Genomic DNA, 14,378 nt, shown 5'->3' with positions numbered 1-14,378 from the left:
TTGTTTGATCAACGCCTAATGCTTCTGCAAGTTCTTCCTGCGTTTGACACGAATCCTGATCAAGCAATGCTCTCAATTCTTCGTCTTCAAATTTTTTTGGCTGTCCAGGTTGCTCTTGGTCTTCCAGGCCACCACTTTTAAACTGTGCAAACCACTTCTGACACGTTCGCTCAGCTAGCGCATGGTCACCATACACTTCCACCAAAATACGATGACTTTCGGTAGCACTTTTCTGGATGTTAAAGTAATGAAGCAGAACACCCCGCAAAAACACTTTATCTGGCACGAACTGCGCCATGTTCAGTTGACTACAAAATGCTGTTGTTGACGCGTGAATCAACTGCCCTATACTACGAACGATGCGCGCTGACAGGAGTTTCCAATGCATGTGTGGATACACAGAACTGTGGGACGATACGCTCGTTACGCCATCTCTTGTCCAGGCGCACGAATTAATTCCTAGACCAAATACATAAATATAACCCAATACATCCACTGTCCAGTTTTAATTTGATCCACCCTAATAATATTTAGTGTGTAAAGGGTGGCCTTCTTGGAAAGAAACCCCCTTTTTTGTTGGCTAAGAGGGCTTTGGTTTCTGGCCCTACAACCAGTGTAATTTTCTATGGGGTTACGGTTACTTATTGTCCTTATGTGTGCCATGATCTCCTTTACAGGCTCAGCTTTTATCAAATGTATGAAGGTTTCAATCATCAGATGCGTGTATTTGGTTTTAGTCGTGGTAAGTACTTCATCTCCATGATATGAATATAAGAAGCTCTTTATGGTTGTTTTAAATTGTGAAACCTATCATACATATTAACATTGTAAAGTAATAGGTGCTGAGACATGAATCAACATTAGGGTATCAGTGCAATGTAAAGGGTGTTTCACTCACTCTCAGCCCCTAATTTTCACTTATAAAAATGAAACTCTTGGTAACAATGTAATGAAATTTACTACGGACATACCTTGATGTATGAGAAGCATGGTGACGTCATGAGTGTTCGACACGATGTTGAAAGAATTAGGACACAATTTCTTGCACACCCACGTAGACTTCTGTATTCACTATCGTGTTGAAAAAGATTGTGCCAATAATGCAGCATCTTGATAAAGTGCACCATGCTCTAATTTTTCATCATGAAGAGGTGTTTTGTGCACACTGTAAGGATTCTCAATAGCCCAAAGCCGGATGCAACAGAACAGCAAGGCCAAGAACTCAGACTGGAAGCACACATCCGTAGATTGTCGTTTAATGGCAGAATCGCCCAGATGCAAGTGCATGCCCATGCACGAACTAGAGAGGCTGTGGTGCCATCTTCAATGACGTCACCATGCTTCTCATACATCAAGGTATGTCTCTAACAAATTTCATTACATTATGACCAGGCCTCCCCGATGGCGCAGTGGTAGCATCCTCGCCTTGTAATCAAGGGGTCCCAGGTTCGATACCCGGTGGAGGCACAAGTGGTTCGGATCCCACTTTAAACTGTAGGTCCAGTCCCAATTAGCCTTACTGTGCATAAAGTGGACTTAAAACACCACATCGATCAATCAATTACATTATGACCAATCCTTTGATTTTTATAAGTGACAATCAGGGCCGAGAGCATTATTATTGTGAGGCAAATGTTGGTTATGTTAGTACCCGAGTATCAACTCAAGTTGAATCACTGCTACAGTGGTGATTAAAATTATACTCTGATGAAGCAGCTCTTACACACTGCAAGTGAGCTTCAAGTATCTGTTTTGAAATAATGTGCTCAGAAATGAGCTAAATATGAAAATAGTATATCACGTGACATAAAATGCAACATTTCGGATGTACTACTGATAGCTTTTGCACAGATTGCATTACATGTATTTATATAACGTGAAGAATGCTTTAAATCATGTTTCTGTATTATAAATATCCTTGGTGTTTTACTGGTACAGAAACAAGTTTGTCGTATTTATGAGGATGAATATAATGAAAAGAATATTACTTCACTTTTTAAATTTGTCAGAATTTTGAGACCCATACAATTGTTTTGCATCAAAACTTCGAACTATTGCATTATACAGTAGGCCACAGTTATTGTCATCCACTCATTGTGAATATGTAAGTTGCTGAACATCTTGATTGGATCAGAAGAGAACATCTCTCTTTTGTGCCAGGTCATAAGGTATTATACAGCTCCAATCTGGAAGGGGGGCGAGGATGGCCACCTCTCCCCTTTAGAAAACGAATGTCAGCTAAAAGTATATATTTCACACGTATAATTTGATTTGTCATAGTAATTTACATTAATTATTATAATGGGGATGCAGGAATGCGATAATTTCGAATTTGATTTGATTTGATGTTAAAATTGTGGGTGCGTCAGCACTTAGGCCATTTTGCACCTGTCACATTATACGGGGTCCAGCCCCTTATCTTTACAAAGAACAACTCTAACGTTGCATAAGTAAAATCTTAAAAGCTTAAAATGTTCTGACTTTCGTTAAAAGCTGAGGCTGTAAAGGGGCACTCAGCACACATAAGGACAAAAGAACAGGACAAGACACACAAAATTATACTGGCCATGGGACCAGTCGCCAGAGCCTCGTTAGTCCTGAGTCCAGGGTGCTCTAACGTGGACGTGAGGTTGACATTTGGGTGTACTACGTGGAAGGTCACCCCTTACACCCCGATAATTTCGAATTCAAGTGGTGTTTCTTGAGGGGGCAACACTATTATCGGGTTAATATGCATCTGCATATGGCATATTTCCCTGCGTCTAAAATATAGACAGATGTCTATGATTAGGGGGGCATTTGCCCCCCCACTTGCACCCCGTGCGCACGCCTATTGCTACTCATTTCTACACTAGTTGGAAGCTTTATTCAATTTCGAGCCAAAAATATAATTTAATATCAAATCAGGGTTGTTAAACGTCCACGAACCCATAAATTCTAGTAGGTTCTATTGGGTTCCGCAACAAGACCGGAACCTTTTTTATCGCACAGTTTAAATTCGGTCCAAGTTGCGTATTCTTTCATTTCAATATGGAACTTAGACAGTCTTTAAATTGATCCGGAAAGAAGGTCCCTGTGCCGTATTTGAACTGATCAGGAGAAAAGGTCCCTGGAACGAATTTAAATACATAAAAAGGCTCTTTACAGTCCAGATCCATTTATGCTTGCTAATATTCCCTGCTGAACCGGAATTGAATTGATTTAAAATTCCTGACCCTTTAACAACCCTGGTTGAAATTCATTTTTTTTACAAACAACCATATTTTTAACGGCTATTTCACATTAATCCCATACGATCGATATACTGAGTTATTTTTCGCAATGTTCCAATGAAAGGTAAGAGATTTTGGCTATTCCTTTTTCTTCCTTGATGTTAAATAGATTATATTCGTCACGCGCCTATAATTTTACTAGCTAACATTTGTGAATTGTTCTTTCCTTGTAACGTTAACATCTACCATACTGAATTTATTTACGTTCCTTATGCAGATGGTATGTACCCAACTGCATTTTGTTCCGTTCCACTACAGTGGTTTACATTTTGCTACATTCCTATGTAACGTTAATTGACCATATTGCCTTTCACTTCATTCCGTTACGGAGGATTGCATTCATTACGTTCCTATGTACCGTTATTTACTACCATGTTGCATTTCGTTACGTTTTTGTAACGCTAGTATATACCATATTGCATTTCGTTACTACGTTCCTTGTAACGGTTGTATATACCATATTGCATATTACGTTATGTTCCAATGTGCTCATTTCGTTCCGTTCCTTTATAACGTTAATATCTACCATAATACATTTTGTTACGTTCCTTGTAACGTCAATCTATAACATATTGCATTTCGTTACGTTACATGGGTACCAGCAGTTGAACCATACTCTTCCTCCTACAAAATGGAACGTACCGTGTAACGCAAATTGGGTACGTTACGACTCCCTGCTCTGACTGCACACTCAGAGAATGTCCGGTGAAGTGTGGTCACACGGGTGTTCAAAGCTTTCCTGTAGGTGCCTTATATCGCAGGGTTTCTCAGCATACACCATCTGCTTGAGATGGCCCCACAGGTAGAAGTCGAGGTGTCAGAAGTCAGGTGATCTGGGCAGCCATTACACGGGACCATGGGACCACGGTGTCCAATCCACTTCCCTGGGAATTGTACATCGAGCCATTGACACACACCAGTGCCATAGTGGGGAAGAGCCCCATCGTGTTGAAAATAAGAGGGAAAGTTGCCGTCGGGGTTCAGAATGGAAGGAAACACATGTTCCTGAAGGAGCGTCAGGTACTCGTGCACCGTTAAGGTAGTGTCGATGAAAAATGGACCAATGATGCAGGTGTCCCATACACCACACCACACCATCACCTTTGCAGGACTATGTTTCTTACTCAGTTTCACTCAGTTTGGATTACTGTCACACCAGTACCGAAAATTATGCCAATTGACCTCCCTATTCAAACAGAAATAGGCCTCGTCGCTGAACAGTATGCCACGTGGAAACAAAGGATCCAGTTCGTAGCCCATGTGTAGAACTCTTATCCATCGATCTGGGTCATCTTCGTTTAGTTTATGTTGCATATGCAGCTTATAAGGATGCCAGCAATTGATATGCAATATCCGGAGAATAGAGGACTGGCTGATACCACTTTTCAGTGAGAGACGACGAGTACTGCGTTTGGGACTCTTCACAAACTATGCTAGAACCATTGTTGCAGTCTCCTCATTGGTGGCAGTCTTTGGTCTCCCACTATGTGCCCTATCTTCCACATTGCCAGTTTTTTTGGAATTTGCCGATAACATACGCGACCGTGCTGTGCAATACTGGATGTCCGTCTTGGTGCCGCCTGTTGTAGTCTTCTGCGATGTCTCTGAAACTGTGTTTCCCGGATATTAGGATGAATTCTATCTTCTGTTCCTTTGTCAGAGGATCTTAATCACCTGAAACAATGAACCTCACAATGAGGCTTTTCAAGTTATGAGTGTTCATAACTTGCAAACGATACAAGATATCAAAGAAACAATTACACTTTTGAATTCCTGAGCTCACGCTAGTGTAATTTGATATGCTACATGCCCCTCCTTCCCATTTGAAATTTCGAACCTGCGTTCGAGATGGTGGCCATGGTCACCATTACCCTACAAGTAATTTTTTTGAAAGTTCGCCTTGAAAACAGGGAATTATACTTGAATTTTGTCATGGCCCTGAGTGGCCACTCTGTAATACTGTTCAGTCTTTTTTTAAAATTACAATTATGATAAATAAAAATATTTAAGTAGTGACATTTTAGATTTACTATGGACGTTTTCATCACATAATCTGATAACAGATTCTTTAGATCTTTTTTTTTTGTTTCATTTGTAAAAATAGTTAACTGTTAGAGAGATAGAAAAAAGACTTTAAAAGATACCTTGAGATAAAACAATCCAACAATAATGCCTCGTATTCTCTGACATTCCAAAGAACCAAACAAGACTCCCAGATTGATTTTCTTACCTTATTAGTCACCATCTACGTATTAAATTTTTCCAAATCAACCAGTCTTTGAAAGTGATACATAAAATGTTAGCTTTGTGTTTTTTACCCATGTAAGAAGTTCCTCATTTTCCTTTGCAGCTGAGAGGGTGAAAAGTGAGCATTTGAGTGTGATTTGCATCCCAACTTCTTTCCAAGCTCGTCAACTCATTCTTCAGCACAACCTTCCTCTGGGAGATCTAGCAACAACCCCACAAGTAAGTAAATTAAGTGTATGTGTCATGTTGAGAGTGGCGATTTTTTTGTCCCTTAAAATATTTTAGTATTGTTGCAGATATGAATTGCAATTTTCATGCTTATTAGTTTAATCTAACTTGACTTAATTTCAGCAAGTTATTACATCCATAATTGTTATTTTATTATATATATTTGAACAGAGGCCTCTCCTGCAAAAAAATAGTTGCATCAGCATGCTTTGCCTAATGTTCTTCGGGAGATGATGCACATGCACTGTGACATTGCATTAAATGTCAGGAAGAACCAGAGTTATATGTGTCAAACAATTCTAGTTACATTGTTTTGCGGTTAGGATTATGTTCTTGCAGGACATCCTGTATTCTCATGAAAGTTTATATAATATATAAGATATATCGTTGTTAGTGCATAAAGCCTGGTTTTCACATTCCCCTTCAGGTGTGTCCTGTATTGGCAAAGGAGAGAAATAAAGCAGGCAACCCTATGATGCATACCTCATTGTATGAGGGCTGGTCAACACAGAGTGAAACTGATTTTTTTTTGCACAGCATCCTGTATCGTTACATGTTTGTAATGTGCATATTGGACAAGAGTGCAGTTTCATACATAATACCCAGAGATGGCAGCACCATCGAATCCTTTGTTTTACAGCAACGCTTTGTTCTAGGCACTGCATGCATTTCGCAAAATACACAATGGAGGTGAGAAGCAGTATGCAGCAATCAGGCGGACACATATCATGAGGTGCTACTTCTCTTGGTGATGGAAGTGATGCTTTTCTGGAATCAGTTGCAATTGGTGATGAGTCACGGGTGCACCACTACGACTCAGAAAGAAAACAAGCCAGCACAGTATGGAAATCACCAGGGTCTCCAACCGCAGTTGTTCCATCTGCACATAAGGTGATGGTGATCACTTTAAATTGTGTACCAGTTCCCCTGCACACTACCATCACAGCAGAACACTAGACGTCAGTGTTGGCGACACTCAGGAGGCAAATTGCAAAGAAACAACTACAACTTCATCGGAATGAGTGGCTACTTCATCATGATAATGCACGACCTCATGTAGCAAATCATGTCATGGCATACGTATTTGGCAAAATTCAACATCACCTGTGTACCACACCCCTCCTTATATCCCAGACGTAGACCCCTGTGACTTTTTTCTCTTTCTTGCACTCAAGTCAAAGCTACGGGGCCATCGTTTTGCAAACTCTCAAGCAGTGCTAAAGAAATGTGAGGATATTCTCAAGGATCTCACAAAGAATGGCTTACGTCATGTGTTTGTGGATTGGCAGAAAAGTTGTCATACGTGCATTCAAGTCTGGGGAGGACTACTTTGAAAGTGATCATGTAACCTTTCCACCAGAGTAATACACATCTGTACAAAAAAAAAAAAAGAAAATCAGTCTCACTCTTTGTTGATCAGCTCTTATGACAACCATGACTTTATATTTACAGAATATTCAAGAATTTACATTTTAGTCATGGATAACTTTCATTAGGGATGGTCCGATATGATTTTTTTTCCAATACCAATATTTTACTGATACAATATAAAATTGCAAATGAATAGTCTAGTTCATTAATCTCCTTAATTAACGCATGCAATCAGGTGACTCCAATAGGTTTTACCTTTGAAAAAATAATTTATTTTAAACATTCACTTTACAAAACTAGGTGTATGAATTATACATTGATGTTCATAAGGCTAACAAAATGGCAGAATTTTGCATTTATATTGGTAGAATACCAATTAATCTGTCCCATGTATGATTTTCATACTGTGACTGATGTACTTGTGGTTTTCAGGTAATCAGGATCTCCATTTACAATCATATTGACAAATCAAGTTATAACTGTAGTCCTTCAGTGTTTGTGTCCTGTACTTACGATGTGAATGAATATTTTTAATGGCCCATTGTTAATTTACAGGAATATCTAAATTGTGCCACTCATTCAGTAGAAGATATTTCCCTCTTTTATACCATGCTTTATACTTAGTGCCAAGGTCCATTATTGAAAAATAAAACACATTATTTACTATGTATATTTTTCAGCGAAAAACCGGGTCTCTGGCCTACCGTGTCATTGCTCTACCACTGAGCCACCGAGCCGGCCTGGTTTCGCCTGATTTTTCGCTGGTGCTGTTTAGCCTGTGTACTTGCAGAGATGATTCCACACAGTAAAACAGCAGTGGCGTAACGTGGACATTTCGGGTGGGAACGCCAAGTCCGAAGGAAGGCTCGGCCCTTTCTTGCTTAATAATTTACTTATGGTATTAGTCGCCACAGGTATTGTTTATTTGCCTGAAGTCAGCTGGGTTTTTAATAAAACATCATCCATGCATGTTTTAGCTAGAAAATTAGATGCCTCATTATGCCACAAATGTTTTGAACTTTGGTGTTTTATACATTTTTTTATACCTTTCTGCATGACTCAAGTCATTAAAAACCTACCTGAATCACAAGCGCCTCTGCACAACAGTAGACGTCATTGTTGTGGGCGATCCAACTACTGATTGATTTGGTTTATTTTACTTCGCTTTTCTACCACTTTTGGTTAATCGCGAATATGAATATGAGTGATGATATTGATGAAGGGACACTGACAAAGAACACCCGTGCTAACGCCGGTATTTGAAACAGGGGCCTCTGTCGTCTTGGCACGCTGTGCAAAACACTCTTGACACGGAGGTGGGTGGATGATCCAACTATCGTACACTCAACTGATGTAACAGTGCCGATTAGTAATTCAGACCACTGTTTATTCCATCTTGAGAATGTTGATAAACATTTAAAAAAAGAAAAATTGTCCAGAGACCATTCAATGTTTAGAGTTTTCAAATGAATGCTAAATATTTCCATTGACACAATATTAAGCAGTTAAATACTAACGATATAATAATAATAAAAGAATAGTTTTGCGGGTTAAGTGGTAGAGCAGCCACAGGCTGAACTTCTACCACGAGGACTTCACCAACTTATTTGACAAAACCTGTGTTGATCTTTTAGTTTTTAATGCACATCGCCATTCGTGTGATAAATTATACAATGCAGTGGCCATGAAGAAGTTATATTTGAGTTTGGTAAAGTTACGTCAGTCAATATTGCATATTGTAACATCACATAGCACGAGTGGCATGAGCTTGAAGAACCGGGTAGGAATTCTACCGCTGTCGTCTGCTTCAGAAGGCAGGAAGGGTCACATGAACCAATCACTGTAGACCTCTGCTCCGTACGCTGACATACAAGAGGACATTTGCGCACGTGCTGTAGAGATCCAATCTTTCCCTACAGATAGACAGCAAGGAATATAGAGTCCTTTACGCCGAATCTGCCCAGCGTCCGGCCAGGAAAGCCATTGAAAAAATCGTAGAACGAGTGTTGTTAGCGGAGCGTTGCAAGCGGATCGCGAAAAATAGCTATTATAATGCCATGAAGGTCAAACATATATGAAATTAGTCAAGATTTACTTTATATTTACAGCATTTATGCATTTTTGAAATTTTAAATCGGGGAACGCTGGGCGTACTATAATGCTACGCCACTGTAAAACAGGGCAGTGAAAATTCAGGCGAAGCCAGGCCGGCTTGGTAGCTCAGTGGTAGAGCAATGGCACGGTATACCAGAGACCCGATCCTGGTCAAGCCTGCATGTTTCACTGAAAAAAAATCTACATAGTACATCTCCTGTGTGTGTTCATAACTTTGCAGTTCATTAGAAACTGAACTATGAGCCAGAGAAAAGCTATACAAGATATTGAAGAAAATAATATTATAGGATTGTCATATTTCTTACTTCCTCTAGTCATATTTTGTGTTCCTACCATAAGTGAGAGGAAATGTATTTAGGTCAATACATGACAACACTTGCTAGATTTTGCTTCAATTAAATTCATTCCCTACAAATTTGAAATCCAAATTATTTATGATATTTTTCATGCTAAAAGTTTGTGAGAAGAGCTGAAATGTTGCCAGCAGTAAAGAAATAATTTGTGATGTTAAAAAATATGTATTATTGAAAGGATGGTTTCCTCCCCCTTCAGCTGGATTGTGCAATAGATGGTGCTGATGAAGCAGATGCCAATTTGACTCTCATTAAAGGTGGTGGTGGTTGCCTTACACAAGAAAAGATTGTAGCATCATGTGCCAAAGAATTCATTGTGATAGGAGATTACATGTAAGTAATTGTTAGTGTTACCATAAGTAATTGAAAATAACATCTCACTTTATATTTTCATTTTACTATATTGTGCTGCATTTGATATGTTCAGATACGATTCAGTGGGTTGAATCCCATTTCAAAAACCTGTAGGTTCAGTTCAGATTAACCTACCCATGTTTAAAATAATTTCAATAATTCTAAAATAAAGTTTGATTTTTTGTATCCATACATACCTAAGCGAATGTTGTGAGAAATTATGATAATTACAGTAAAACCTCATTAATCCGAGCCCCGATAAGCTGGACTTCGCTTAATCTGGACAAGCAAAAAACAAATAAATAAATAAAAATGCAAGGTTTTATATGTGGCTAGAAGTCAACAATCACATTTGTCATATTGCTCCGTAACGGCTAATAATACGTACATCCAATGTCAATGGGAGATGTATAGTGTATTTAGGCCTATCCCCTTTAAATACACCATAATAAACATGTTTTGTTGCTATAAACTGAGTTTGAATGCACTTTCTACTGTTCGTTTAGGTTATTTCAGTTAATCCGGACTTACGTTAAACCAGTCAACTTATCCCTCATTAGTCTGGATTAACGAGGTTTTACTGTGTATGTAATACTGATAAATTCAACAACACCAATGTAATAGTAATAGATTGTCATACAACTGGTTGTAAAAACGTAGTTTTTTTCCACTTTATTGTGAAATAATTGTTTTGGATTATCTTTTGTAACTGATATTACTATTCATTGTATTGTTAGCTCTTGAGAAAGATACAAGTTTAATGTATTATAAGGTTGTGCAAATAAAGTTTATCCATTACAAATACACTTGTTAATAATATTTTGAATGTGTCTAGCTACATGGCTGAAAAAGTCTTAATTGTATTATAAACTAACTTGTCTTGATATTGGTTGCTCTTCAGTCCTGGTTGAGCTGCATTTCTACATAACAAAACTCGTCTGTGTGCCAGATTATAAAGTTGGTATTATCTGTATTTACATTTTAGCACCTTTGAATCTGCACACATTGAAAACACTCTTGTACATTTTAAAATGCAGTTAACAATTAAATTTCAAATATGTATTTGTGAGCTTGCATTTACCTTGTAAGACATTATTTTGATTTTAGTTTCTCTAATTTCTTTGTAGGAAAGACTCGGTTGTTTTAGGTGAGAAGTACAAGAAGGGAATCCCAGTGGAGGTGATTCCAATGGCTTATGTTCCTATTAAAAGCAAAATAGAATCTCTCTTTGGAGGAGAAGTTGAACTGAGGATGGGGAAAATGAAAGCTGTGAGTGTTTTTTTTTAATGTGAATTTTGTTTTATTATGTTTCTCCCATTTGGATAATTTGTGACTGAAGTAGTAGTGTATAGGGATATATGATATCGGAAATTTGAGATTGCAGCATATCAAAAAGAAAATATCATCACAGAGGGAATTATACTTTTTCCATATCGTAATCAGTAATATGTTGTCACCACAATATACACTGCTGGACAAAAAAAACCGGACACTTGCATTTTTTGTGATAACGCATAAATTCTGATTCTAAGGCTAACTAAATGTTGCAGAAATTATTGGAAATAAGAAAACCTGAATGTATTCAACAGAAAGCAAATTAAAATTTATTGTTAATAAGTTAAATTAGAACATAAACAAAAGTTACAGAAAACTACCAAAAAAAATTAGAAAAAAAATCTTAGCAATTTTTTTTTTAATATTGTTAACTGGTACTGGTGGGGTATATAAGCTGTCTAGTAGCGGGTGTTACCTCCCCTGCCATCAATTACAGCTTGTAACCGAATAAGGTTGGCAATCACTTCTTTGTCCAATTGCTCCCATTCTTCTTGAATAGCACATCTTAGCTCTTCAATTGTTTCTGGAACTATTGCATGGTTTCTGATATGTCGTTTCAGTTGATTCCAGACGTGCTCTATCGGATTTAGGTCCGGACTTTGTGGTGGCCATTCTAATCGCGTAATCCCAACTTCGTCCAGGTACTCCGTGACAATATTCGCAATGTGAGGATGCACATTGTCATGCATAAAAACAAAATCTGGGCCTATGAATGGTGCATATGGTACTACATGATCTACCAAACATTCTGTAATATACCTGCGAGCTGTCAGTGCCCCATTCTCTACAAGAACCAACTCTGTACGTCCTTGTAAAGTAATACCTCCCCAGACCATTACACCACCGCCTCCAAAGGGTGTTATTTCAACGAAACAACATTGTGCATAACGCTCATTAGGTCTTCTATACACATGTTCATGCCCGTCTGATGAACATATGTTCAATTTTGACTCATCGGAGAATAAAACCTTTTCCCACTGCCCCACATTCCAATGTAAGTGTTGTGTAGGAAATTCCAGTCTTCGCTTCCGGTGACATGCTAACAACCTGGGACCTGTAGCCTGCCTCCGAGATGATAAACCACTTTCATTCAGTCTTCTACGAACTGTTCATGAAGAAACCACAGCTCTGTGAACATTTCTCAAATGCAGTGCCACAATTTTTGAAGTCGTACGACGCTCTCTTAAGACTATGATACGCATGAAACAATCTTCCCGTGCTGTTGTGCATCGTTTCCGACCAGAACCCGGTCTTCTACCGTAGGAACCAGTTGCATCATACTGTCTGAGAGCTTCATGGATAGTACTTCGTGCTATATTTAGCACCCTAGCAATATAGCGCACACTACGACTACGACCATCATCACGAAGAGCTACTGCTTTTACTACCTCTTCACGTCTCATTTTTAAGCTAGCAAACTTACAATACACTTGCAAGAAAAACACCAACAATGACAATGTCAATAATATCTGTTACTATGGTTACTATGAACTAAAATTCATGCCTCTCTAGACATTAAACAAAATAACATGAACAGGAATTGAAAATCAATAAATTAAAACAAAATTGCATGAAATTAATTTTGAGCCTACTAGGTGTTCCAAATAAGTAAATACGAGTAAATAAATAATAAACGGAAAAACTATGGAAAATGATCAATAATGAATGTTCAATTATTCAATACTTAACTGAGAGCGTAATTCATAAGTAATTGTAATTCAGATGTCAAATATTAAGGTGTCCGGGTTTTTTTTGTCCAGCAGTATACCTAGTCATATCATAAATACTGACACAACATTGAAAGTGAATTATAACGAAAGTGTTAATGATACTTTAATGTCCTGATTGTATAGGTTACTTACAGGTCTAACAAACACATAACACCAATCATTTTTCAAAATGGCCACCTTTGGCCTTCACACAGGCCTGAAGTCTCTGCAGCCACTCATCTACAGCATTACGCACTGTCTCCATAGGGAAAGTCGCCACTGCCTTCACCAGGGACCGTTTCAGACTGTCAATATTAGCATGCCTCCTCGTACAGACCATACCCTCAAGCACTGACCACAATTTGTAGTCTAACGGGTTGAGGTCAGGGCTGCTAGCAGGCCAATCAGCTGGAGCAATGAAGTCCGGGACATTGCTCTTGAGCCACTCCTGGGTAGAGTGTGCCTTATGGGCTGGTGCGGAATCCTGTTGGAAGGTCCAATGTTGGTTCCTGAACAAAGTGTCACTCAAAGGCTTCACAACAGAGTTCAACACAGTATTTTCGTACACTCTGGCTGACGTTTTCACCCCTTTTTCACAAAAATGCAGCTTGGTGGTGCCATCATACGCCACGCCCCACCAAACCATGGCTGAGGCCGGATGATGACCCCTCTGGATCTTCGGGGCTTTCTCCCGAGCTTCGTGGGATGTTGACGCATACACTCGGTCATTTTGGCGATTGAAAGTTTCCTCAATGTTGAATATCTTTTCATCTGTGAAAATAATTTTCCTGTGGCCATTGTTGGCGTAACGCTGCAGGAGGCATTTTGCTTTTTATCACCCTCTGCTCTTTCAGACGTGCATTGAGGAAGTGACCTGTACTTCGCCGGTAAGCCTTCAACCCCAAGTCACTTCTTAACACATGAAACACTGACATTTTGGGAATGTTCAGCTCACGAGCAAGCACTGCCTGCTTTCGTACAGGATTTCTCCGAATACAGGCTGCCACTGCTTGCACTAACTTTTTGGTTCGTACGCTGCGTGGGCGGCCTTGCCTTGGGCGATCATCAACTGTCCCAGTCTCCGTGAATCGCTTGATGGTCCGATACACGAAAGATTTGCTGATATTCAACTTTTTAAGTGTTCTGAATATCATGGGGGCTGTTTGACCCACTTTATGAAGTGCTATTACTGCCACACGATTTTCGTAATCGCTCCACTCCATAGCTACACTTTTACGAACACACTTCCTCTATGACATCAACTCACAATGGCCCACTCCAGCCTCTTGCACAGGAAGGTTGGCCGCGACCTTGAAAACCGGTTGTACACACTGCCTCAAACTTTCTGTCAGTATTTATGATACGACTAGGTATATCGCCAAATATCATGACAA

General features: G+C 39.1%; 1 protein-coding gene across 1 annotated transcript in view; it reads left to right on the top strand.

Moving 5' to 3' along the window:
- LOC146004241 (ribose-5-phosphate isomerase-like) overlaps positions 1–14,378 on the top strand; it is a 56,679-nt gene that overhangs the window by 29,060 nt on the left and 13,241 nt on the right. The window contains exons 3-5 of the mRNA XM_083142923.1: positions 5,623–5,738; positions 9,786–9,919; positions 11,068–11,209. Coding sequence (XP_082999049.1) covers positions 5,623–5,738; positions 9,786–9,919; positions 11,068–11,209 — 392 coding nt within the window. The remainder of the gene's footprint in view (positions 1–5,622; positions 5,739–9,785; positions 9,920–11,067; positions 11,210–14,378) is intronic.

This window comes from Lepisma saccharinum, chromosome 21 (assembly GCF_977018435.1).
Source record: "Lepisma saccharinum chromosome 21, izLepSacc3.1, whole genome shotgun sequence".
Taxonomy (NCBI): Eukaryota; Metazoa; Arthropoda; class Insecta; order Zygentoma; family Lepismatidae; genus Lepisma; species Lepisma saccharinum.
The sequence above is the reverse complement of the archived record's forward strand: the minus strand, read 5'-3'. Positions and strand labels throughout refer to the sequence as shown.